This window comes from Dunckerocampus dactyliophorus, chromosome 3 (genome assembly GCF_027744805.1).
Source record: "Dunckerocampus dactyliophorus isolate RoL2022-P2 chromosome 3, RoL_Ddac_1.1, whole genome shotgun sequence".
In the NCBI taxonomy this organism is placed as follows: Eukaryota; Metazoa; Chordata; class Actinopteri; order Syngnathiformes; family Syngnathidae; genus Dunckerocampus; species Dunckerocampus dactyliophorus.
In genome coordinates, this window is record NC_072821.1 from 31,264,238 (window position 1) to 31,291,387 (window position 27,150).

General features: G+C 40.0%; 3 protein-coding genes across 13 annotated transcripts in view; 2 read left to right on the forward strand and 1 right to left on the reverse strand.

Moving 5' to 3' along the window:
- ppip5k1a (diphosphoinositol pentakisphosphate kinase 1a) overlaps positions 1-14,894 on the forward strand; it is a 64,328-nt gene extending 49,434 nt beyond the window's left edge. For 6 of the 8 annotated variants that reach the window (XM_054771798.1, XM_054771799.1, XM_054771801.1 and 3 more), the window contains 3 exons: positions 9,200-9,337; positions 9,412-9,525; positions 12,008-14,894. In XM_054771798.1, the coding sequence (XP_054627773.1) occupies positions 9,200-9,337; positions 9,412-9,525; positions 12,008-12,630 (875 nt within the window). In that variant the 3' untranslated portion in view covers positions 12,631-14,894. Of the gene's footprint in view, positions 1-1,118; positions 2,926-5,983; positions 6,241-9,199; positions 9,338-9,411; positions 9,526-12,007 lie in introns of those variants that run through there. The other 2 variants (XM_054771804.1, XM_054771802.1) reach the window with 2 other exon arrangements.
- map1aa (microtubule-associated protein 1Aa) overlaps positions 9,054-27,150 on the reverse strand; it is a 45,311-nt gene continuing 27,214 nt past the window's right edge. For both annotated transcript variants that reach the window (XM_054771787.1, XM_054771786.1), the window contains exon 6: positions 9,054-23,898. In XM_054771787.1, coding sequence (XP_054627762.1) covers positions 23,743-23,898 — 156 coding nt within the window. In that variant the 3' untranslated portion in view covers positions 9,054-23,742. The remainder of the gene's footprint in view (positions 23,899-27,150) is intronic.
- Positions 25,879-27,150, forward strand: part of tp53bp1 (tumor protein p53 binding protein, 1) — an 87,704-nt gene continuing 86,432 nt past the window's right edge. For 2 of the 3 annotated variants that reach the window (XM_054771792.1, XM_054771791.1), the window contains exon 1: positions 25,880-26,005. The gene's annotated coding sequence lies outside the window, so the exon portion shown is untranslated. Of the gene's footprint in view, positions 26,006-27,150 lie in introns of all 3 variants that reach the window. The other variant, XM_054771789.1, reaches the window with a different exon arrangement.

Below are 27,150 nucleotides of genomic sequence, written 5' to 3' on the forward strand. Positions count from 1 at the left end.
CCAAAGTTCCCCTGTATTACGAATTATGGCTTGTAACTAGATTAAATGGGGGGGGGTGTACCTCTTTTTTGTTTTTGAAAATGGCAAGATTGTTGTTTTTCCCATGACCGTAATATTTTGTCCACATACTCCTACTCTATGAAAAGAGAAACCTTGGTTAGTGTCCGCCCCGGTTAGCGTGTTTTTTGGTTAACATCAAAAATTTTGCCTTGGTTTGCATACATTATGCCGTGTTATTAATACACAGTGTGAGTCCAACTGTGTTCTTAATGCAGTTATCACAAACGTCCTTGTTAGCATCCTTAGCTTGCTGACAAAATGGCAACCTGAGCCTGGAGTCAGCTACGTTGTTGCCAGTCTTTGATGCAATCAGCAGTTGACTCAAAAATGTTGACACAAAATACATTTTTATAGTTTAACATGCATAAAACAATCTAGGTAAATGACGAATGAAAGGCATAAATGAACATTTAAGGTTACTATTGCCTTCACTGAAGACGTGACTGTAGCCAAAGACACCATGTGGCAGCGAGACACCGCACGGACACCATCGTCCTATTTTGAGTTATTTCATGAATTCACAGGCAACTTTCTTTGGCTCCATTTTGGATTAGTGAGGTGAGAAACACTTGAATTCAAGAAATAACTCACGGTAAAACAGTAAGGTGGTGTCCGTGTGGGGTCTCGCTGCCACATCGTGCCTTTGGGAACATCTTCAGTGAAGGTAAAAGTAAACTTAAATGTTCATTTATACCTTTCATTCATCCAAATTGTTTTTGCATGAGAAACTATAATTGTAAAACTATAAAAACGTGTTTTGTGTTAACATTTTTGGTTTTGTGGAAAAGATTAATTGGATTTACATGATTTCTTATGGGAAAATTTATTCGGTTATGGAACAAATTGACAATAAACAAGGTTCCACTGTATATTGTTTATGTGCATGTGTGTGTGCACTTGGTAACTACATGAATTGCACCTGTCACAATATTCCTCTTAACACAACTGCCTTTACTCGCTTCAGCGCTTACTATCCAACCAAAAGGGATAAATAAACCTTTCCTCATCCAATCTTGTGTGTCTTATAAACGATTTTTTTTTTGTAATGGTTTTTTCAGTGCACAGAAGTGGTTGTCCTGTGCTTGCAAGACTGGACTTGAATAGGAATTATGTCTTGAGCCTAGAAAACAACGGGTGCCATAAAATTGTGGCTGCTTTCCTCAAGATAAGTGTAAAATTTGTACCTTTTGCAAAAATAGCATTTTTAGACCTGCCGATGATCGGCTTGCATACGGATTTGCTTCAATCTTGGCAAAATCACAACACATTTGCGGCCTTCAAAATAAGAGCACTTTTGCCACACACTGTCTAATTGTCTAAACGAAATAAGGGGGTTGTAAAGAATATCTAGAATATAAAGAATATCATTATCACTACTCGGTGTGAAACGACAAGAGCAACCTAACTACTATTTAGTTAGTCTATAGCAATTTTGTATCCTTGTTAAAACATATTCCTCCTCCTCCTCGTTCTTCATGAACCGAAGATTAATTTACAGTATTCCAGGCGCCCTGCAGCCGCATCACTTCTGCCTTCTTTCAGCATGTATGATCGCTAGCAGCTAGCGATCATAAAACAGGAAGCAATCAGTCCTGCTTGAAGATAATTGATTGACAATGGTCTACAGCCAGTCAGAAAGCAGAACACAATGGGCAGGTTCTCCCTTAGCCAATCAGGACTGTTGTGGATCTACTTAGCTGGCTACACATATTACTGAGACGAACTGGACACGTTTTCAACTTTGAGGTTGGTCCTTGAGGTTTTTTGATGTGCGCAGAACTGAACTCTGACGTATGCTTAGGTCTAAATAACATGCATGACTGTTGGACGGTAGAATCTGTTTAAGTCGATCCCATGTATGTCAATGACCCGTCTGTGGATCAACTCATCAGCTGTTAACTTCATCATTATCATTACTCGGTCTGAAACGACAAGAGCAACCTAACTACTATTTAGTTACACAGCATTAAAATGTGCACACAGTGACGTCCTGTTCAGTGAAAGTCAGTGTAACCAGTTTGTTATAATTGGAATGAATAATATACCACAGCTGATGTATTGTAACAATGAATATATAGGACTAGATATTAGGTAAGACTCAGGGAGGGGGGAGAAATAGCCATGATACACCGACTGGATTTTGCTAATGCCATATATTGAATATTTACATATACTGTATACTGTACATAAACTCATAAGCACAATTAATACAAAAATATGTAAAATATCACAGAAGGTGCACTATTTCAGTGCTTGAAGTTTAAGTGCTCGAAGGTGTAATTGCTTGAATGGCCATTCAATAGGTGCTATATACAAAAATACACAGAACCGAGTAATATTCACAATATTGGTTCACAGTTCAGTAGTTCATTGAGTGTCTGTTGCAGCAAAGCAGTAGATCTAACCTCCATGCGAGGGGTGGTTGTAAGTGAACAGTGAAATTTCAAGTCGGCTGACGGGTAGTAACCTCCTACCAGCCCTGAGGCAGCAGGTGATTAGTTGATCCAATTCAGTATGGAGTCCAAGCCGGTCCAGGGTTCTATGCCTCCTTTGCTTACACCATCAACTTTACGGAAAAACCCTGGCCAGTTCTGTTCGATATATGTACACAAATGCAATGCTCCTAGTGCTCCTGGTCACAGTGGCAGTCAGGCGCCTGGGCAGCAAGTGCTTTGCCCAATGTGTTCCCGGGTGATAGTGTCAGCGTCTTCCTGTTAGTTATTTCATTGGTTTTCAGGAGTCATGTGACCAACACTGAGACACGGATTGGTTGCACCCATGACTCAATCACGTGAAGCTGAACTTACGAGTATAACAGAATCATTTTATTTATACTAAAGTAATTATGCATATGTATTAATTAGAATTATATAAAGGGAAATAATATACTGCTCAAAAAAATTAGAGGAACACTGCAAAAACACATCAGATCTAAACTGGGGGAAAAATGATCTTGAATATCTTTCCTGACAATAACTGGGTGATGTATTAGTAACAAAATGATGCCACATAATTTGATAGAAATGAAAATGATCACCCTGTAGAGGGGGGAAATCAAAGACACCCCAAAAATGATGCAGCAGACTGCTCCATTTGGCTAAAATGTCATTGTAGCAACTCAAAATGATTCTCAGTAGTTAGTGTGGCCCCCACGTGCTTGTACGCATGCCTGACAACGTCGGGGCATGCTCCTAATGAGACTACGGATGGTGTCCTGGGGGATCTCCTCTCAGATCTGGACCAGGGAATCAATGAGCTCCTGGACAGTCTGAGGAGCAACCTGGCGGCGCCGGATGGACCTAAACATAATGTCCCAGAGGTGTTCTATTGGGTTTAGGTCAGGTAAACGTGGGTTCCTCCTGGTCCACCACAATGCCCGACCTCATGTGGCTAGTGTATGCAGGTAGTTCCTGGAGGATGAAGGAATTGATACCATTGACTGGCCCCCATGTTCACCTGACCTAAACCCAATAGAACACCTCTGGGACATTATGTTTACGTCCATCCGGCGCCGCCAGGTTGCTCCTCAGACTGTCCAGGAGCTCATTGATGCCCTGGTCTAGATCTGGGAGGAGATCCCCCAGGACACCATCCGTAGTCTCATTAGGAGCATGCCCCCACGTTGTCAGGCATGTGTACAAGCACGTGGGGGCCACACAAACTACTGAGAATCATTTTGAGTTGCTACAATGACATTTTAGCCAAATGGAGCAGTCTGCTGCATCATTTTTTCACTTTCATTTTTGGGGTGTCTTTGATTTCCCCCCTCTATAGGGTGATCATTTTCATTTCTATCAAATTATGTGGCATCATTTTGTTACTAATACATCACCCAATTATTGTCAGGAAAGATATTCAAGATCATTTTTCCCCAGTTTAGATCTGATGTGTTTTTGCAGTGTTCCTCTAATTTTTTTGAGCAGTATATTATTTCCCTTTATATAATTCTAATTAATACATATGCATAATTACTACTACTACTACTAATTACTACTACTACTTAATCAGAAGGACCTGTTGATTGTTTTAAATGTACCGGACTAACCTTTTCTTGAACAGTACTTCAATACTTTCATATCACAGAAGACTCAAGGTGACACACTCTCATGATGTTAGGAAAGCATTGCAGTGGACCCCGGCATATCGGTTTCATTCATTTTTATTCAAACATTTTGTTAACATTTTGTGCTTATATCGTTATAATTAGACTCTTTAATGGTAGGAAACCTATCTTCTTTGCCTTACACTGGTAAATCAGGTTGTACAGAAAGTAGTCAAAGGTACACTTTGATTTGCTGTAGGAGGTGCTTGCAACTGAAGTTCAAACACATGTAGAACACACAATGTAACTACCACACAAAGTATGCGAGTATGGAACTAGACACTTACACACTAATATACATGCACAACGATATTATTTTATACCAACTAATTTACGTGTTCCACATGTGTTGCTTGTTGTTATTTTTGGTTGCACCGTGAGTGAGACGGTTGGAGTTGCATCAGTAATGTGAAGCTAATTTATTGCAAAAATAGTCTAATAGACTTAAAGTCTTATAGACTTATTTTTAATGTGTGTCTCAATTACTAGATAAGTGTAAGATGTCATATGAAAACAGAAGTATCAAATGAAAAATATGCGCAGGAAAGTAATGTCAAGAAAATGTTCAAAAATCCTTTATTACCCATTCAGATTATGTGTCTGGCCAAAGTCACAAATAAATGTGCAAGCAATGGCTGGTTTTGGTTATATCGATGTGAGTCAGTCAGTCCCAGAGGTGTTGACTTAAAATGGATGCAAAAACGCTACAAAAGCCATAGGAAAAGCAGAGCAAATTACCCGTGAGGTACGCTGGCATGGGGGCTTTTCAAACTTCACTTTCAAAATTTGAATTGAATGCCAGATTTTATGACTTAAGGCAGTTTTGGTTTTCCACATAATGGGTAATTATGGGGTGTACTGCTCGATCTCATTTTGCTTCTCATTTGCAATCATGTCACGGTTGCAGTCAAACAAAATTGTAATTCTCGGAGCATCGAATCGATTAATCGCAACTGGACTGTTCCGGTTGTCGTAGAACGGAGATTCTCAGCTGGTGGGTCGGGACCCAAAAGCGGGTCCTAGATCCCAAAAATTCCATTAAAATATGTAATAAACAACCAATGTCTGACATTTTTTTCAAATTAAACGGATACTAGTCATTTTCAGTCATCTTCCTCATTAGTATACTGTACACTCATTGCACAGTTATAAATTAAATATCAGATTTTTTTTTGGTTTTATTTAGTGCAGTTTTGATATTTAATTTGAACTTCTGCATTATTTATATGCATGGCGTTATGTTCCTCTTCATTTCGTTAATAAAAATGTCTCAAAAATGCACTATGGACATGTAATATGCATTAATGTTTCAAAACATGACATTTGGCAATTAAAAAAAAACAAATTAATTTGCTTGGCTTAACTAAAAGTGGCTTGTGACCTAATGACCATCAAAATGTGAGAACCCCCTTGTCTTAGAGGATGTTTTTCACCTTTCATCCATCCACCAGTTCATGCTCAAAGAATACATGGGACAGCTCTGGTCGTGACTAGTCCTTGAGCATGTACTGATGAAGCCTGCTTGGAAGTGAGGCGAAACGTCCTTGAAGACAACCTGAACACTCTAGTTGCGATCGATCAGTGCCCTGAGAATACAATGACCTGAATGAATGACAATATTCCCAGGCATACACGAAATATAAAATGATCCTTGACCTCAAAATAACTTGGTAGTTCTTTGTCATCTGTTGCTGCTACAAGTCGGAGTGTCAGGATGCAGCTCTACCATCATCGGCACAAGCGCTTCAAACATAATTCACATACAGTATTTCCCCTCCTCATCTACTTCAGTTCTCTATCCCCACCTCTCAGGCTCACCAGCTATGATTCCATGTCTTTTATATCATTCCTCCTCCTTTCCTGTTCTGTCCTTCCTCGCTCTCCCTCTTCTTCCCCAGAGCCATTGGAGGAGTACCATGTGGCCCAGTTGTTGAGTCGTTTCTCTACAGACCCCAGTCTGTGCTGCTACCTTTCTTTGGACGGTGCACTTACCCACCATCTCCACCAGTGCTCCTACCACCTCCGCCTCTTCCGAAACTGGCTTATCTCCGGCCAAGACCCCGTAGAGTACCTCCATGGTTAGCCCCTGGCCCTGCCCTCTCTGCCCAATCTCACGCCCTGTCCAACCCCAGCACACGGTTTACGTTGGACGTTGGTTTTGCCACTTGATGTTTCTGCATGCTTGCCTGTTTCTGTGGTTATGCAGATTGCAAGTTGGCTTTGTGTTATTTTAAAAGCTACCAGTTCTGGTAAACTATGAGCAAATAATCTGCCTCAACTGATTAATCAATCAAATCATAAATATACTACATAGATACTAGACAAAGGGTTTAGATTTCATACATTTAGTTTGCAGTAAGCCAACAAAATATTTAGCTAAACACAGGGGCCTCCAAAGTTTTAGGCCCACAGCGAATTTTTCCTGTTCACCATTTGTCCTTACTCTCCTTGCACTTGAAACCATTTGCGTGTGGTTTCATTTCATAATTCTACGTTATATCTATGACTGCAACGTTGCTGCATCATTCTGTACGTTCCTATTATGCAGGTGGCAGTTATCATTCATAACTGGCAGGAGGAGCGATTACATTGATTGTACCACACATCCAGGTTGGACTGTTTTGTGTGTGTATCCTCGTACAGGAGCAGTCACACCAGGCCTGAACCCAGCCCCTCAAAACACAAAGTGTACCCCGCTTACATCCAGGTTGGGGCGCGTGCATTAGTCAAACGAACCACAGGGTGCTTAGACCGTTTCATCAGGCTGAGACAGCTCACTTTGAAAACAAGGATTTAGTATTTATAGAGTAGCACAAAAACAATAGCTGGTTCATTTTATTATCTCAGCAACAGGAAACTCAGTTGCTGCTTTATCATCCCCACCAGCAGCTCCACTTTGAGCCATAAGGTTAGCACCAGCCGTAAACCACGTCTTACTGTCCATAAATACTTCACTTTCACTCCCTTCCCCCAGTTTACTCCTCAAGGTAAAAGCATGAGCAGCCTTTCCATCTCAATACTGAGACCACTACACTGTGTAGTTGTCACTGTTGCTTTCATAGGAGCAGATCCCTTAACATGCTCAAGGATACCATCTTTATCCTTTACGATGATGGCACCAGTCGAGTGGCTGAGGCCAAAAGTGAGTCCAATATTGGTGGGCATTTCTCCTCTCTGTGAGCTTTTTCTGATGTTTATTTTTGCTGCCATTGTGAGGCTTTCCTTTTCTTTGGCACAGTGCCACGAGAAGAGCCTGCCTTAATGCATGGGAGACATAATGAAGTGCAAAAAGTTAACAAATAAGCAATGTTATCTTTCCTCACTGTAGCTGTGGATGAGGCATATACTGTATTCTTCTGTTGCAAGAAGCACTGTAACTACTCTTCGAGGGAGTCTTGTATTTACACAGAAAGTCGTAAAACAAAAACCAGACCGTGATCAGTGAATTTACACAAAGTAGGATTCCTTATTTATGGAATATATTTGTAGCTAGCGCAGGGGAAAAAAGAATCGGTTTACGACCTTTTAAACACAGTTTTTAACATTATTTAACAGCCTTCTAGACATGAAATATCACCCCTATGGTCACCTTTACATTAATTTTACCCAAAATAGTAGAAAATAAGATTACGTTATGTGCATTATGTACATTACATTTATGTCTAACATTAGACATGAATAAGACATAATATAGATTCACACATTAGCATTGGGAGAGTTCCTTGTTCTTTTTTTTTTTTTTTTTACTTCCTGTTCTGGCTATTGTTTTACCAATGTAACATTACTGACACCTAGTGACCAATGTAGAATACCACATATGATCACAATGTCTTTGAATGCGTCTTCTTAATACCATGTATTTTTATATTATTTTGTTTAGCCAGTTTTATGTTTGAAAATGCTTCATTTGGGAATAAAATGTATCAGATTTTCTTAAATATACATTTTGTTATAGTATATTTTATAGGCTGTATTCAACCACGAAACAGTGGTGATTTATTAATATATTTTTGAATAACCGGGACAGAGTGAAGCCGTGAAATTCAAAGCGTGAAATGGCAAGGATTTTTTTTTAAAGGCTAAAATATAGTTATACATATTTAAAGCGCAACTTTTATGTTGTTTTTAGTTAACTTTTAACATTTCAGCATTTTCTTGCTAAATTTTTCCATTTTCTGCTGTTTTTTAATTTTCTTTATATTGTATTTCTACAGTGTGCCGCAAGCCAAGAAAAAACTTCCATTGAATGCGTCTTCTGAAGGCCTTATATTTGTATTTTTGTTCATTTTTATGCTTGAAAATGCTTAATTTAGGCATAAAATTTGTCAAATTTGCTTAAATATGCATATTTTTGACTAATAACAGGGTGGATTCAACCACGAAACAACAATGATTTATTCATTAATATATTTTTGTAAAACCGTGAGAGCAAAGGCGTGAAATTGGAAGCGCGAAGTGGCGAGGGATTATTGTATTCATTTTCAAATCTGTTGTTCTAGTGAACTGACACACACCTCAGTGCAGGACTGGAATCAGCACGACGTGATCCTTTGCTCCGCTGCTGTACTTGTGTGCATATTTAGAGTTGCCCTCCTCTCAGGTTGGAGATGACAAAGACGGGGCGTGATGCTGTGGTGATGTGTGGCTTGGTTGTCCACTAACAGCAGATGAAGTGCCTTTCAATAACGTGTGTTAGAGCTGGTGTTGTAGCAGCTGTGGTGTGCTGCTCGAAACAGCATGTGTGGAAGGGCTGACTAATGAGGCTGTTGGGTCTGCTTCCTCTTACTTTGTTTCCCATGTTGTTGCAATCTAGCATGGAAACTTGTCTGTGTAGAAATGAAGTGTAAAAAGGTGGTCTGAGGTTTTAAGGTGTGTTCTGAAACGAGCAGGATGTGCAAGCGCCATGTTGAGTGTGATTTGGAAGGAACCTGCGAGCACCGTGACAATTGACGTGGTCGTGTTTTGCTGCTTTTGTGACGACAAAGTCCAACTAAGAGCTGATAAGCTTGTGGGTGTCATGTCTCCCTTGTTCCACAGGCTTTGAAGGATGCTCCATGGTTCCCTCCATCTATCCTCTTGAAACACTGCACAACTCGCTGTCACTCAAACAGGTCAATGAGTTCCTCACAAGCGTGTGCGAGAGTGCCGGGGATCCGCACACCAGGACTACCAGAGGTTAGACGTAATAAAAACGTCACATTTGAAATCATTACCACCTCTTCATTATTGTTCGTATTCGGTCTCCGCAGCTCTGTCAGCCATGTTCGGTGCACACAACCATCCGTCGGGGGACTCGTACATCCCCCACAGAGTCCTCTCCTCGTCCATGTCGCTCCGGTCTCGTTCAGACAAGCCTCCGTGGTGTGAGTATTGCAACATCACTCCACATTGTTCTGGTGATATTCAAGGATTCTTCCTACAGAGGAAGTACAAAAGCACTGCTCTTGTTGAGACATCTACTGGACTTCTAACATATGAGGTGTCTACCATTCCAGTCTGTTTCTTGGCGAATCAAACTGAAAATAATCCTCTTGGTGGAAACCTGACTGACCAACAGCTATCTTTTTATTCAATATTTCCTTGACTGATATACCCAATTGAGAAATGTGATATTTTGGACAGCAGTGTTGTTTAGTGACACTGATTTCAGCATGTCTTGCTTGGAGATTCTAGCTGCTGTGTCAGCCACTGACTAACTAAATATGCACACGTATGATTTTCATTCTAATTAAAAAAATGAGGAAAAAACAAAAAAAGAGTAAAGACCAAAGTTCATACTAATGTTTTTTTTTTATCTATATCACTAAGCTGAATGTCTTAGCATGCCACTTACAAAATATCAAAGTGGCCCTTGGCCCTTCATTTTTCAGTATGTGACCCTTGGTGGAAGAAGGTTGGACACTTCTGACTTAGGTGGGGAGGAAAAATCAGCATGTTAGCTTTGAAAAGAGCATAAAGCCATGCCTCTACTCCAAATAGTTCCATGACCGCTTTACACTCGCTTTGGGCATGAGTTTTTGTTGGCATTTTAGCCAACAAAAATCCCAGCATGTTAAAGGGATAGTTTGGATTTTCTGACCTGAAGTTGTACGACTTCCCCATCAGCAGTGCAGTGCATCAACAGTGACTTTCCCCTACTTTGTCTCTTGAGCAGAAATCTAGTCAGTAAAGCATTATGCTTTTCAAAACAATATACGCTCAAAAGCTTTTGTATCACATAACTGTTTTCCACAACAAAGTCAGACCTCGCTATCGCTCTTATTTTCTCTCTTTGTATCACTGCATGCTAGCGCCTGTCAACTGTAGTTTCCCTTTCCATCACCTGTTTTACAGTGTTTACATGCACGGCTGAAAGAAAAGAAAACAAAAGAAAATGTCTAACAAAAAAATGGTGCAGGCTTGTAATTCATTTTCTGAGCTGTAACAACAAGAATGTGTCTGAATCGGCCTATATAGTCCATCGATTTCCTGTCACGGACATTGCTATTAGGCAACTTCGGCTCCTTGGCTGTAAAGGGACAAGGATGAAACAGCTTTGTGTGCGTAGTGCACACTTCAACAAGGACGATTAAGTGCTGACACGCCTAGGAGAGACGAGTTCTGCTGTTCCAGCACCCCAAGTAAGAACCAGCTTGTTTAGAAGCTAATGGCAGAGGTGGGAGGTGGGAGCAAATCAATGTTTTGCAGGTCTCAAGTCTTTAATCTCAAGTAAAGATGTGAAGTCCAAGTTGAGTTGCAAGTCTTTGATGATATTGTCAAGTCGAGTCCAAAGTCATCAAAATTGTGTCAGTAGTGAAGCTTCTACATAACATTACATTACATGATGACTGTTATTATTATTATTGTCACCTACGTGGAAGTGTGGTCGTCTCCACGTTTCTGTAAGTGTGCTTCAAGTCACGATATATATGTTAGCTGTACATGAGTTTCTAAAAAAAACTGACATAGATGTCCAGTGCCCGTGACCCAAGTGAAGATAAGCAGCATCAAAGATGGATGAATGGATGGATGTGCAGTGTCATTTGGAAATCAGTCAAAATAAGACGGGGAAAAAGTGAATAAATGTGTTGTGTACTCACAGCTACAGCTGTGGGTCCAGTTCAGCTCGGACCACTTCTGTCCTTCGTCCTCCTGTCTCTCTCTCTCTCTTTCTGCCCGTTCTAAGTCCATCTGACAAAAGGTTTGACACCAGTGTATTCCGGTTTTGTGGCTTTGTGCTAAAAGGAATGTCATCATCATTTGTTTCTTTCAGATATGTTTACTTTCACTATCCCAGCAGCAAACACTGTGAAACAGGTGATGGAAAGGTGCGCAACAGTTGACAGGCGGCAACGTGCAAAGATACGAAGAGAGAGACAATGGAACAAAGCAATTGTGACTTTTTCGTGGAAAACGGTTTTGGGATTGTGTTGTATTATTTTGAGAATTTACCGGTTGTTCTACGTTCCTACCCTCAACTACGGTCATGAGCTTTGGTTAGTGGCTGAAAAGAGAAGATCACAGGTACAAGTGTCCGAAATTATTTTTCTCCGTAAAGTTGCTACGCTCTCCCTTAGAGATAAGGTGTTCCTCCACATAGAGAGGAGCCAGATGAGGTGGCTCGGGCATCTGGTGAGGATCCCGGGCGCCTCGCTGGGGAGGTGTACAGGGCACGTCTGACCAGTAGGAGGCCTCAGGGAAGACCCAGGACACGTTGTAGAGACTATGTCCCTCAACTGGCCCGGAAACACCTCGGGATCCGCCTGACCAGAACTCAGCTCATGGGACAAAGTCTTACAGCTTACAAGAATGTAATGTTTATTCTGATTCTGTTCCACGCTTTGGCTTTCTCTTTTATTCCTGCAGACAGCAGCGGTCCATCCAGTACAGTATCCAGTGCCGGCCCGTCTTCTCCCACTACAGCCGACACCTCCCCACGTTTCAGTTTCAGTGATAAGATCTCCCTGACTCCTCAAAGTAGTGAGGAAACCCATTCCTCGCAAAACCTCCCATCCCAGCCCACGCCCCCAATGGCATCACAAGCTCTCGACGCCAATTTCCTGTGCGTGTCATACCCCTCTGAAGCACCTCAGACATCAAATACCTCACCACAGGAAGGTGGCGAGCCATGCGGTAGTACCGACAGCCAACTTGAACATCCCGAGCTGGAGGCGACTACTTCAGCTGTGGATCTTTCCAGCTGTGGCATTTTGGACGCGGGTTTGAGGCCACCCTGCTCTTCTTTGGCTGAGCTGTCTCTCGGCCGGATGGAAGGTTACTGCCTCCCCAGCTCGCTGCCTGTGCTGCTGGAGCTCAGAGAGAGCAGCAGCGAGGCCGGCTCCAGCTCCCAGACGCCCATGTCTCCTGAAGGACCGGACGAGTTCTTTGACACTCAGGAGTCGTTGGATTTGTGGCTCGACAGTCCCGAAAGCCTCCCGGAATCGGAGACGCCTCTTGAGGTCAACGCGGATCCTCCGGAAGAGCCGTGAGGATCTGGACTGGGTGTACTGGGCAGATGAGGAACAACCACTGGGGTCATTTTGATCATCATCCAGCTTGTGCAGAAGCGTACTGAGCTGAATGTTCCTTACTGGGACTCTCCTGATGCGTATTGACTGTTCAAAACTGCTACAGTGGAACTCGTTTAAGTCGACATGACATAAACGGTTGTCAACATGCACACTTACATGTGACATTGGCCAGCGACGTAAGTGACGATAGTAAAGCATTTTTCAATCTACGGCGCTTTGTTGACATGGTTTTCCTCCCATTTGTGCAAAATTCAAATGGGTGCATTTTGTTAGTTGTGCTAAAGAGGGATGAAAGAACGGCCAAAGAAAAGACTTTGGTTCTAAGGACATAAATGGCAGTTCCTTTCCTGTTGCTCCTCCCACAGACCTGTCAACACATACACATTTTTCGTACACGGCACACATTTTGTACGCGTCATTGCACTCCAAGTACGGTTGCGATTTGGAGTGCCATCTCTGTGCGTGTCATGCACCTCTCATTAATAATCCTCGAGCTGCAGCGACGTGAACCGCAAAGGCTGTGATCGTACATTATTTCCTGCGTTTACAGCTTCTGTTCGTTGTCCCGCATGGATTAGCTGCAGCTGCAGTTTACCATCGCCCGCTCAATACGAGAAGCTGACAAGCTAAATAGTCGGTGAGAGTTGTAGTTGCTCACACGTGCCGTTGAAAGTGTGGCAACCGTGAGTTTGTTCTTGGCCTGTCGCACATTGTAGAATTACAATAATTTTTTTTTTTTTTTTAAACAGCGAAAAATGGGGAAAATTCAGCAAAACAAAAATTTTAATAAGACAAAGCTGAAATGTTAATATTAACTAATAACACAAACTGTGTGCCGTTTTTTAGGCTTTTTACAAAATAAAAAAAACATTATTTTTACAAAATAAAAAGGCTGTTTTGTGGTTGGATATTGCTTGAAATATGCAAATGTTACGTATTTTTTGTCTACATGAAGCATTTTCAAGCATAAACATGGGTAAATCAAGCAAAATGCAGATTATAAGGCATTTAGGACAACCATTCATAATGTTGCGATTATATGTAGTATAGACTTGATCCCCGGAACAACAGGCTTTTATTGCACGTTTGAATGACACAACAGCCACAATAACCCCGAACATGGGCTACTGTCGGGTCCGAAACCAACGCCGTCACTTCCTTTACCCCCCAAACACACACACACACACTCAGGAACACATTTATGGAAACACACAAACACACAAATCTTATTTATGTGTTAAGTGGCTTATTTTCGCTTATGTCTACTATATTGGGTAATTGGAGTGTAAAGGTGACTATAGGGGTGTTATTTCATGTCTAAAGGGCTCTAATAACAATAAAAACCGTATTTAGAAGGTCGTAAACATGTTTACTATGCTCTAACTACCAAAATGTTCCATTGATAAATAAGGAGTTCTACTTTACTTATGACGGTCGGGTAAAATGTGGGATTCCTGTACTCCAAATATGTTCAAGGTTGGCAGGTCTGTGTATGTGGACGACTTAAGCGGGCACTTTTTTACTAATAAGAACGTGGTGGACCGGGACTTGATGAGTTGGTCCACGGGTTGACGACCTAAAGCGGTTCCACTGTACTTCAGACGAATAATTCTGTCACTAACGTTCATTTGGTAGGTGTATTGTATCCCGGGTAATCTAGCTTGTGTGAGCACATTGTGAATCATATAAGAGCAAACATGGGAGAGTCTGCGCCGATGCTGACTCGAAAATGCCTTTGCAAAGAGTGTACGTATGTTACTTGACAGCTGCGATGTTAGATGACCTGCAAACTGCCAAAGGTGAGAGTTCATGTTGAAATATTTATTTTGACTTCAGATATTTTCAATAGAGTGGTATCACTGTATGCTTTTGTGCCATCGTATTTTTCTACGCCAGTATGTAGCAGGAGTGCATGCGCACTCGGTAAGCTGACGTGCCCCCCATGGTGAAAGTCTTCTACTCCTGAACCGTTACACACAAAAGGGTGGGAAGTAGTCCACACACGCACCTCTACTGTGTTTCCTGTGCAAATACACCAGTGTGTGGCGCTGTTATTCAACCCCAAAGTTGAACCCCCACAAAGGGGACTTACTTGAAATGTCTGTTACGGATCTTCAAGGGACTGACACTTCAGTAAACTTGGAGCTGATTGGTTTAAAAAAAACAACAAAAAAGACATGGTAACCTGGTCCTGTAATAAACTGCTCTCATGACGGCTGTGATTTGGAATGTTCTTTGCATTAAATGTCTGATTGTCATGACCACTATCATGTACATTGGAACATCGGTTAGCATCATTCATTCATTCCAGAACGTCCGACTAACCGAAACGGTTACATGAAGAAAACAAATGCACATAAATGATGAATGAAAGGGATAAATGAGCATTTAATGTTCTTTTACCTTCACTGAAGACGTGATTCTTGGATTTTTAACGTGACTGAAAACAGGAAGTTGGCGGTGGTTGATCCTCGCTGCCACATTGTCGTGTCTTTGGGAACAATCATCTCTTCAGTGAAGGTAAAACTAACCTTAAATGTTCATTTATCCCTTGCGTTCGTCACTTCTATATATATAGAATTGTTTTATGCATGTAAAACTATAAAAGCATTTTGTGTTAATATTTTTGGCAGTCAAATCGCTGATGACATCATAGAGGGGTGACTTAACTTTTGCCGGTTGCAGTTTTGTTTATAGCTAGCTAATAGGGTGCAAACAAGGAAGAACGTTTTGTGGTTTAAAAAAGGCAACATTAAGAACACAGTTGGTGTCACGCAGTGTATGAATAACGCGTCAAGACACGCGCCATATTATACGCTAACCGGAGAATGCACATCAACCAAAGTAAAATTGTGGCGTAGCTGTTTTACGTTAACCTAAAAAGACGCTCACTGTACTGCACAATAAACCGTCAATAATTGATCGGCCTACGCTCATAAAATATAATTAATAACCATTATCCCTTGTTTATCGCCGTTAATTGGTTCCAAACCCGATCATGATCAGTGAATTTAGGTGAAGTAGGATTCCTTCTTTATAAATGGAGTATTTTTGAAGTTAGAGTGTAGGAAACCTGTTTATGACCTTCTCAATGTGGTTTTAAACATTATTCGAGCCCTCCAAACATGAAATAAAACCCCTGTGGTCACTTTTACGCTCGTATTACCCAAAATAGTAGAGCAGAGGTGTTCAAAATGCAGCCCGAAGGCCATTAGTGTTTGTTTTTTTATTGTCCAGCAGCACAATCTAAAATTATAACTAAAAAAAAACAATTGCATTTATGAAAAATAAGCAGCAATTTTACAAGAATCATGTCAAAATCGTAAGAGAAAAAGAGTCATAATTTTGTGAGAATAAGTTAACAAACATTTTAGTAGCATAAAGTTGAAATATTTTTTAAGTTGTAATATTATGACAAACAAAACAACTAATGGACATTTACAACATTTACAAAGATTGATATATTTGGGGGGCAGTTAAACAAAAAAAAGGGAAAAATAGCCAAGTCGACACTAATAATAGGCTTTTTCACCGTTATCACAAAAGACTTTCTTTTCACTTGTCTCAGCCTCTGCATTTTGCAGTCTGGCCCTAACTGATCACATGAAAACAGAAGAATCAATATTCAAAACCATGCATATATGGAGCAAACATCAGTTGTACATAGCTAAACATGTCAGTTCCATTTATGTCGACAACCGCTTGTAGCAACTTGAGTCAGCCACTCGAGGGGCGTCGACTTAAACAGGTCCCACTGTAAAAAATATTAATAATAAGAGACTTTTCTTCAGTAAATTCAGTTTTATTGGTCTTCTGCACACTTCCCCCCACTTCAAACAATAGCTATCTTCTCTAGTTGGACTTGTGTGCATTTGAAGAGAATGACAGAATATTGCACTCAAAACAAGAAATGAAAGGAGTAAAAGCGAGCACACAGCTTTCTTTGCAGCACAAACACCGACATCACGTTCCACCACAACTTCTCTGCATTGAACAGACCCGCTTGCTCCTCGTAAATTAGAGTCGTCCCTCGTTTGTCGCGGTTAAATGATATAAATGAAATATTTTTGTAGTTAGAGAATAGGAAACCTGTTTAAATACTTTTTTAATACGTTTTTAACATTATTAGATCTCTGCAGACATGAAATAACACGCCTATAGTCGCATTTAGGCTCTTTATTCTTTGTTTACGCCACATAGCACAGGCTACGGGATCACTGCAGGGACATAAGAGGCGGCCGCCGCTAGCATAGCAAGCTAACGAGCTACCTTGTTAGCCTCGCCATTTTGCTTATAAAGTTTAGAAATTTTTCAAACGGAGTGGGGAAGAAGGACAAAGTAAGAAGCCACAATCGCCCCACTTACACAAGGAATAGGAGAACTTTTTTCCACTTGGACATGCCATGGTTGACAAACTTTTTTTTTTATGGTAACTTGACTCCATGCAGTGTGAAGGTAAACTAATCTAATGTCATGTCATTACTGAGGCCTAGTGAGCAGACTAGTACTTATAACTTGTCAGTCAGTATTTTTTACGAAAGGGTTAATGTTTGAAAAATCGCGTAGAGTGGGGGAGCAACCGCAATGCAGCGAGGGACGACTTTGTACACGTTTCCTCTTCTGCTATAGCACAGTATGAGAGAAAACCGAAGGTCGACATGCAAGTTCAAGCATTTCTAAATGGAAATCATCAAATAACACAGCTTTGGACACGCCGTGAAAATGCAGCAGCCCAATTGATGAATAGTGGACAAGTCTTGGTTTTTAAATATTCTTACGACCAGCTTGTATGGTGTATGAATCGTGCAGTGTGGCTTTTCTGTTGCTCCTGTTCGGGAAAGCATCACAGTCAAAGTTGATTAGCGTGATAACGTATCTTCATCCAAAGAAACAAGCGTGTCTTTTCATATGCACACCTGATTTATTTGCTTTGCGAGGTGAGCCGTAAAAATGTACGGGAACCAAGGCAACCAGGAAATGGGGTGAGTCCTCCACGGAGAACGTAAAGGTCGTCTGCATCGTCACATTCAAATCAACTCAAACTGCTGCCTTTCAAGTCTGGCATGGACCACTATAAGGGATATTGGAACATACAGGAGAGTTGTTGGTCCCTTCCTTTGTTGGATGATGCACTTGTACCCGCTTGGTGTTGACATCATCCTCATTGCGGGGAAAAAGGAAAATACAAATAGAACCACAAAAAGGTTTGCTTCATCAGTTTCGTGTATGTTTTTGTTCATATTTACTTGCTCGTTAGCAGGAAACATACTGTATGTGTGGAGTCGGCGTCTCCCCGTGCTTGCGTGGGGTTTTCATACAGGACTCAAAAGAAGCCAAAATGGAGCCACCTTGTGTCATTAACCCGTCATCATGTCTTCAATGAAGGTAAACAACCTTAAATGTTCATGTATTTATTCCTTTTATTAGTCTAATGTATTTAGATTGTTTGTTTTATGCACGTAAAACTATAAAAAATGTGTTTTGTGTGAACATTTTTGAGAACTGTGGCGTAACTGTGTTAGCAAAGAACGCGACTCAACTGCTGATGACATCATAGACGGGCGACGGAACTGACTTCTGCTCCGTGTTTCCGCGTATTAGCAAGCTGCTAACAAAGACATCTTGTGCTAAGAAAACAGTTGCACTCCTGCAGGGTATTAATAGCACGTGAAGCACGCCCTACTGTATGGTAAGCCGAAAATGCACGCAAACCGAGGCAAAATTCTGCCAACATTGTTCAAATTTAACCGAAAAACACGCCAACCAAGGTTCCACTGTGTACTTTTCTCTTTTGTGTCTCGCAGCAACTACAGTGCATTCAAGGACTGCCGAACAAAGTGCGAAATGTTATGTTTTGATGAAAAAACACTATCAGTGAAACATAAAAACGTGTGTCTGCATTTTTAACAGTGGTACCTACAGTTTACCTGTATTATCAAAGATTTATATACTGTATATATATATATATATATATATATATATATATATATATATATATATATATATATATATATATTTTTTTTTTTTTTTTTTTAAATTAAAATAACATCCAATTTTCTGCAAAAAATTTCAAAATGTTATTGACCATCACCTGTGCACACGAATGCTGAAGTGCCAGTATACGTATACACTTTTAAAATCTTAAATATTATAAATAATAATATAGGGCAGGGGTGTCCTTCCACAGCGGGCTGCATACCGAAAAATCAAAAGATGCGGGGCCCACTTTTGCCTTTTTTTAAACCAATCCAATCCAAGATGAAAGAGCCTACATCTCAGCTTTGTGTTGTCGGTGACAAAGCGTATTAATAGAATTTTTTTTTCCTTACGTTACACTTTTTTTTGCTTGTTTTTCCTTTTAAACTTTCTTCTTGTAGCTTTTGTCTTGTAACATTATGTCTTTATTTTTATAGTTCAACTTTATTATTGTAATATTGTAACTTTTACCCAATCAAATTTTTCTAAAATTGTAACTTTGTTTTTGTCATGACTTTTAAAAAATAGTCAGCTTTATGCTATTTTTTCTCTTATTATGACTTCATTCTCATTCATAATATTTTGTCTTTGTCTTGTAAAATTAGTGCTCTTTTTTCCAATATTATAAAAAAAAAATTTTTTAGATTTTGTGTTTTAACGTCGCACTTTGGACACCCCTGATATAGGGTCACGGGTGAGCTTGAGCCCATCCCAGCTGACTTTGGGCGAGAGGTGGGGTACACCTTGGACTGGTCACCAGCCAATCACAGGACACACGGGCAATTTAGAGGGCTTTCGGACTGTGGGAGGAAACAGGGGTACCCATGCAAACATGAGGAGAACATGCAAACCCCACACAGAAAAGCCTGAGCCAGGATTCAGACCCAGACCCGATGTGCCAACCACGCGCCAACCATGCTCCAGGTACATCTTGAATACTTCAAATCACATTTTAACACTTACAAAACAAATACTTTTTTTTTTCTTTTTAAACAATTGTGCTTATTTTACTGGCAGCATAAGAAAAATCAATGCAGCAATGGAATTGATGATGAGGACAAACAACCTTGTCAAAGCCTCTTACACAGCGTCACGTGGCAGGGGTGTCCAAAGCACGGCCCGGGTGCCCTTTTCAGCCTGCAACTATTTTTTTTATCGACCCTCGTTCCGTGTTTTTGTTAGAGATTATTGTGCGTGTTGTGAGATAATTCAACCCTGCAATAATTGTGTTCCAGCCCATCAGTCCTGGTTGTACTGACCCCTAGCGACCAGTGTAGAATACTACACACCATCACGTCTTTGAATGCGTCTTCTGAATGCCTTATATTGTATTTTACTTCAGTCATTTTTATGCTTGAAAATGCTTAATTTAGGCAAAAACAAGGTAAAATGTGCATAAATATGCTCTTTTTTTTACTTATCATAGGTTGTATTCAACCACAAAACAGTATGAGTTCTTATTTTTTGAAAATCCGTGACGAGTAAAGCAGCGAAATTCGAAGGTCCGTAGAGTTTAAAAGGTGAATGCACAAAAAATGTATGAAAGTGTCCCTCGGTGGGCGGAAAAGGTTTGGACACCCCTGGTGTATGTTACCAATGCTATCATCTCTACTCTTCTAATCCTCCCAACACATCAGAACAAAAGGCACATGTGGGTCTCACCTCTTGCAGGTATCACACCCGCCCACGCACACGCAAACACTCTCCTTTTTGCAACCACATGTTTCTCTTGTCGCACGTTTGTCGTTCACAAAGACCCTACAAGATGCAGCAGCTGATATGAGCTTCAACTTCCTCCTTCAAATGCACAAATTGGCGCTCTTTGTAAAGACAGAGAAGCCATCATTTGTTCTTCTCAAGCTTCTCTGCCACAGCATCACAACTGGATCTACAGGACTGGTGTGGGTGGAGGGTCGGGGGGTTATTCAAACCCACAGGAATTGTAACTGCAACAGCTGACCTTCATCATAGAAATATTGCACAACATTATAAATTTTGGAATAAGATATTTTCTACGCTCTAGATAAGATATATTTGAAAGACATTAAAAGGACACTGTGGGCTCTACGTGGATATTTTCTATGTTACTATGTCAGTTGGAGGCACACAGGAAATCAATGGTAGTAGAGGAAACTGATCACTAGCATCTTTTTCTACCAGCACAAAGTTTCACTCAGCTATACTGCAAAACAAAGACAGAGACTGGAAAGGATAGCCATTCCATTTGGCCTGAAGGTGCACTGATGTGGACTTTACAGGACAAGCAACTTAAGACCAGTTTGTTGTTGTTTTTTTTTTTTACAGAAACTGCCTTCTTTTCCTTGGCTGTCTCTCAATTGGCACACTTCCGTACTGACACTTCGGGTTAGGCGGTTAGGCCAGGGGTGTCCAAACTTTTTCCAGCGAGGGCCACATACTCGAAAAATGAAAGTATACAAGGGCCGCTTTGATATCTTGCACGCTAAGAATGCTAAGACGTTTGATATACAGTATTTCAAGGAAAAACTGCATCTCAGCTTTGTGATATACGGTAGATGAAAAAGCCCATTATTTGTATCAACTGCACTCTTTTAGCTGTTTTTCCAAATACTTAGACTTTTTTCGTAAATAATCTTCATAAGTTTTCTTCTTGGAATATATTATTACCATAATATTGTAACATTTTCCCCCTACCTAGTTTTCCGAAAAATTACAGCTATATTTTGTTTTGTTTCTCATATTAGAACTTAAAAAAAAATACTTTTTGATTTTGTATTTTAACTCTATGCTACTAAAATGACATTTTTCCTCATATTACGTGTTTATTCTCCTAAAAAAATGCAACTTTTTTTTTCATCAGAATATGGCTTTTTTCTCTTAATATTTTGACTTTATTCCCGTAAAATTACAGTTGTTTTTTTCCATTTCTGCTTGTTTTTTTTTTTTTCAATTTTCCAACTTTCTTGTTGTAAAATGTCTTCTTGTAATATTTTTACTCTCTTCCCATAATAATTTTCCGAAAATTACAACTTTAATTAGTTTGTTTCTCATAATATTAAAACTTTTTATAAAATGACATTGTTTATCCTCATAATATTACGACCTTATTAATTTCTCATTCAATTACAACTTTTTTTTCTCTCTTTTTTGACTTTATTCTCATATTTTTAAATTTTTGCTCTTTTTCAGTTTCCTTGTTACATTATATTTTTAGAATGTGCCTCGGGCCGCTTTTTGGACACCCCTGGGTTGGACGGTTAGAGGTTAGGGTTAGCATTGGAAGTGCATGAGTGCGTTCACGCTGAGTGTGCTGTCAGTGTAGGAGGTCAATATAAGGTGCCAATATAAGTCCAGTTTTAGTGCCAGCACCTAAATTAACGGCTAAATCACTCACACTGTACACACAACACATGAAGGACATATCAAATCTTGTCATAAAAAGATACCATCTTTATCCTTGATGATGGTCTTACAGCTAATGTTGATCGACATCACTTTTCACTTTCACTTTCCTATTCTTTGACTCACTGTATCAGAAGAGTCTGCCTCACGCTTGGGGGACACGGCGAAAGGAAAAAGTTACCTAAAATGAAGAAAAGTGATATTGACCTTCCTCAGTGTAGCAACACTCGCAGTGTTGCCAGATGGGAAAGGACAAATTATTGTAGCATAATCATAATTTGTGTAAAAGTATTGTACATAGCCGATTTGACATTGCTCAGGATTATCTGCTACAGTAAAACATGACCACAGATCGTGTATAGTTTATAATCAGTGACGTGCAGTCAGGGGAGGCATGATGAAAAATAGACTAATAACATAAGATATGAATATTTATCCACTGAACTGTATTATAAATGTATTTTCTGTATGATTCCGATCATTTCTTTTAACATTTTAAGTAAAAATGGCTGAATTTGCACATTTCCTGATCAAACACTTGGAAGAAACCTAAGGTGAGGCTGATGTGAGCGTCTCTTTGGGCTTAGTGTGCACTGAGTTGGGTCACGGCGCCTCCCAGTTTCTGTTTATCAGCAATAATATGTTGCAGAAACATTTCTTATACAGCAGCCTGTGTAATGTCTTTAACGTATGTCATACAGGAGGCACTTGCAATGCTCATCCTGAAGGGTTCGTGAGCTGGAAGGTGCTTGTCACGGCTGTCCTTCCATAGAGAGGAAAAGCAGGGTTTTTTTTTTTTTTAGGCAAATGACATTAAACATATTTTGATGCTCTGCTGAATGAATGAATACATTTGACTGCCAAAATAGAGGATTATATATCCAAGCTCAACAGAACGTGATCAGCCTTTTACAACAAAGTATCAGAACGTTTCCTGGAAAAGGATAGGGTGCATGTACTTCATACGCAGCCATGAACCTCGTCACTGCTTATAATTCAGTTTTACTTTTAAATAAGTTAACAACATTGTTGGAAAAAGCTGCCACTGGCAGAACAGCGCCACCTGGCTGTAAAGATGCATGTGAGGGAGGCAATGCACAACATCAGGCACAGTGCAGCATGTGTCCTGTTTGTGTTTGCTAATATTGCCATGTACTGAATGGCTCAGATGTTGACGTTTTTGCAAGAGAGTGAAATTATCATACCAATATAGTAATTATCCTACGTCTGGCAACGCTATCTTCCACAGGTGCACGTTGATATTTCTCTTTTTCTTTTAATACAGTATGAATCATTTATGGGCGTGCATGCTTGTCCACGAAACGTCAGAACACGAGGACTGCCTCTACTCAGAAGCGGGTCAATATTGTGACAGTAAATCTTGGACAGTACTACCCTGTATTTTCGTGCACCGAGGAACTAAGTGTACAGAGTATACTTATTGAAGTGTACTGACGGAAGTATTCCATTTGAGAACCAGCCTTCTTTCAACAATGGTCTTGACAAAGAATCCCACTGTGTCTGATAGGACTCTAATGACGTGGAGAACATCGATGTTGCAGATGTGGCAGCTACAACAAGCTTAAAAGTTAATACAAAAAACAGATTGTTATCCAAAAGAAGGGACAAGAAAAAACAACACACTTGAGAGTAATTCAAACAGATCTACTGTAGGGAGGCCAAAAGTGTGCGAGGCAGCAAAATACGACATTCTTAAAACTCAATTTTGCAGGCAGGAAAGGATTCGTCCTGCATGACGACAGTGCTGCTGGAGGCCAGAACCATGATATTGAGCTCCTGCTGCCGCTCGTGCGTCTGCTGGTACCACTCACGAGTCACTTCTGTGTCGTGAGTAGGGATCAGCGTCACCTAAAGGGAGGAGGAAAAAATTAAAAAAGGAAATATTTTACATTTCATGCACTAGTGGTTTAATGATACACCACACAGGTTCGATTCCTGGCCAGTTGTGATGTGCGATACCACTGGTTTTCATAAAATTTGGACTGGTACCACCGATACTGATACTTTGTGCAAATTCACCTAATGTTTCTATAAATTCTTTTAAGTAGTGTATTTGATACCATGGCATAAATAATACAAGATAATTAATTTAATAATTATTCATTTTTATAAATTATTAATTTAAAATACAGTATATTAATCATTATACAAACAATTTAGGGAATTTATTTATTTTAAACCCTGAAGTATATTGAGGTAGCAGGATGGTTTACAATACAAGATAGCGTATAGAAAAAAAGAGGACAAAATCATATAAAATATGTGAAAATGGTGTTTTACACAATACAAAAAGAAAATGAGTCAAATAATATTACCTTTGTTAGCATTCCATTCAGATGTAATGATGGTCATGGACCCACCTGAAACCAAGGTGGCTTTGCCTTGTTTATTTGTTAGAGGCTGAATGATTCAGTTCTTAGGAAGGGATGAAAGGTCTGCATTGTATGTGGGAGAGCGGGGCTGTCGCAGAGTTGAGATGGCTTCTCAACTTTAACAACTTTAACTTCACCCCTTCCAAACCATCTGCCTTCTCTGTGTAGAACGTGTACATTTTTGTCCTCAAAAGGGTGCTCTTTTTCTTTGCGGTGCAGGTAGACCAAAGAGTCTTCACATGAAGAGTTAGCCCGTCTGCCTCATGAGAGGCGAGATGTCTTCTAAGACAAGCTGAACGGTCCAGTAGCCATCAATTCAATGCCCTGAGAATCTACACTGCTTGCCTTGGAAATCCAGTAACAACTTGATATCATATATTAACTTGTTCACCTCACGGAGAGTTTCGAGGCCGGATTGTTATATCTAAGTTTAACTTTTTGCGTCTCACAGGACCATTGAACAAAGTGCAAAATGTCAACACGACGAAAATGAAGCATAAAGACATAAACAAGTAGAAATTGTGATTTTTTTTTTCACAGTCGTACATGTACGCTGTAAGTTGTACCTCTATTATCATATATTTATAAATTATTGCATACTTAGGTTAAATGGCCTATTTTGGATATTTTTTTTTCTGACCAAAATCCGCAAATTTGCGTGACCGTGAATGTTGAACTGTAAATGTGCCGACCCTTGACAGGGAAAGCTGAAAGACAATCACCACCATTTATATGAAATAGTCCAACATCCACAGTAGTAATTGGCAGAGGTGTGGACTAGAACTGACAATGTCATCAAAGACTTGCAACTCAACTTGGACTATGACTTTAGTCTGATGACTTAAAAATACTTGATATTTTCAGTGAGCATGTTGAGTAAAAGGTGTTTCCATTTTTAGTATTCAAGTACCGTATTCAGCTAACGTGACCGTTGTAATTTCCAGCAAGACACCAAATTTTCCCACAGAATCTGCCTCACTGAATGCATCTATTAACGCCGAATCAGGTTTAAGAACAAACGAGGGTGTGGATGGAGAGTGGAAGTGATTAACACCGGCATGTGTCAACATGCTACCGAGGATAATTTAATTTGCATTCGCAAATTACAAGGTCGTCGTATTATATTTGGTAAACTTTCAACAGTGACAATGACTTGTAAGGACTCGAAAATGTCAAGCCTATGAGTTCAGACTTGACTTGACCTGTCTTGTCTTGTCTTGTGACTTGAATTGGCATGCACACCTTTAATTGAGACCTGACTTGAGACTTGCAAAACACTGACTTTCTCCCACCTGTGCTAATTGGATTGAATAAAAATGTGCAAGCAATAAACGTATAACCCTTTCCATAGGAAGTGACATGATAACAAGCAGCCAGGTGCTGCTAATGATCAAACGCACTTCATTAGCTTTTCTTCAGCGGGTGTGATCACTGCTCTAAAGATAGATGTCTTTGCACTTGGCTAATCTGCAGCGTTCAAGCGTGTGCTAACACAATACCAAGAAGGAAAGACTTCAGCAATGAGCTCGGAGCGTCTGCAAAGACAGGACAAAATGCCCGCAAGAAAGTTGGCAGAAGGAAAAGTAAGAAATCCTGTAAAATATTATGTCTTAAGTCTTCAAAGACAGATATCTCTCAGGTCTGGCGCCCCCGGTAGCCTGTTTAACTTCCATTTCATACAGTGAAGTTGCAGCACTTCTCTCATGCATGTGTTTTGGGGGTTTGTGTGTTTTTGGTTTTGGATCATTTCTGTGTTTTAGAAGCGTCTGGACGTTGCTGTGCATTTATCTTCGTCGGCACTCGACACACCCCAAACGGTGAATGGGACTAACACGGGTGGTTTCAAATCACATTTAAAAGGGAGAAAAGTAAAAGAGCAAGCGGACAAAAATTAAGATCATGATTTCTGGTCATCGATTTGGGGCAGCACTACAAAATTTTTGCCCTCGGGTAGCATTTGCATAGTACAGCAGTCCCTGATTTATCGCGGTTAATTGGTTCCAGACCCAACCATGATAAGTGAATTCCTGCAAAGTAGGATTCCTTATTTATAACTGGAATATTTTTATAGTTAGAGCATGGAAAATCTGTTTATGACCTTCTAAATACGTTTTTTATTGACATGAAATAACACCCCATAATCACCTTTACACTTGTATTGCCCAATATAGTAGACATAATAAGAAAAACATACAACATAACAGACTCACACGTTAGCACTGGGAAAGTTGCTTGTTTTTTTTTTCAGGACAGTGCCTGGGGTGGCTATTGTCTCATCAATGTAACATTACTGACACGTAGTGACCAGTGTACAATACAAAATATTACTTCTTTGAATGCATTTTATGAATGCCTTATATTTGCATTGTCGTTCATTCAGTCATTTTTATGCTTGAAAATGCTTAATTTAGGCCAAGAATACCAACATTTTATTAAACAGGCATATTTTTTTACTACTAGGTTATAGTTGACCACAAAACAGCATTCATTTATGAATTTTTTTTAAAACGTGGTAGAGTGAAGGAATGAAATTTGAACCGCAAAGTGGCGAGGGACGAGTATGCATATGTAAGTGGTTATTAATATTGTACAAAAAGAAAAAGAACTAGTAAAGCGAAGTAATATGTCGGGCGATTAATACATTGGCGAACTGGCAGACTATTAAGGTTTTTGAAGATAAACTAATTAATAAACTATCGCTGCTTCATGGATGAATACGTCCCATTTG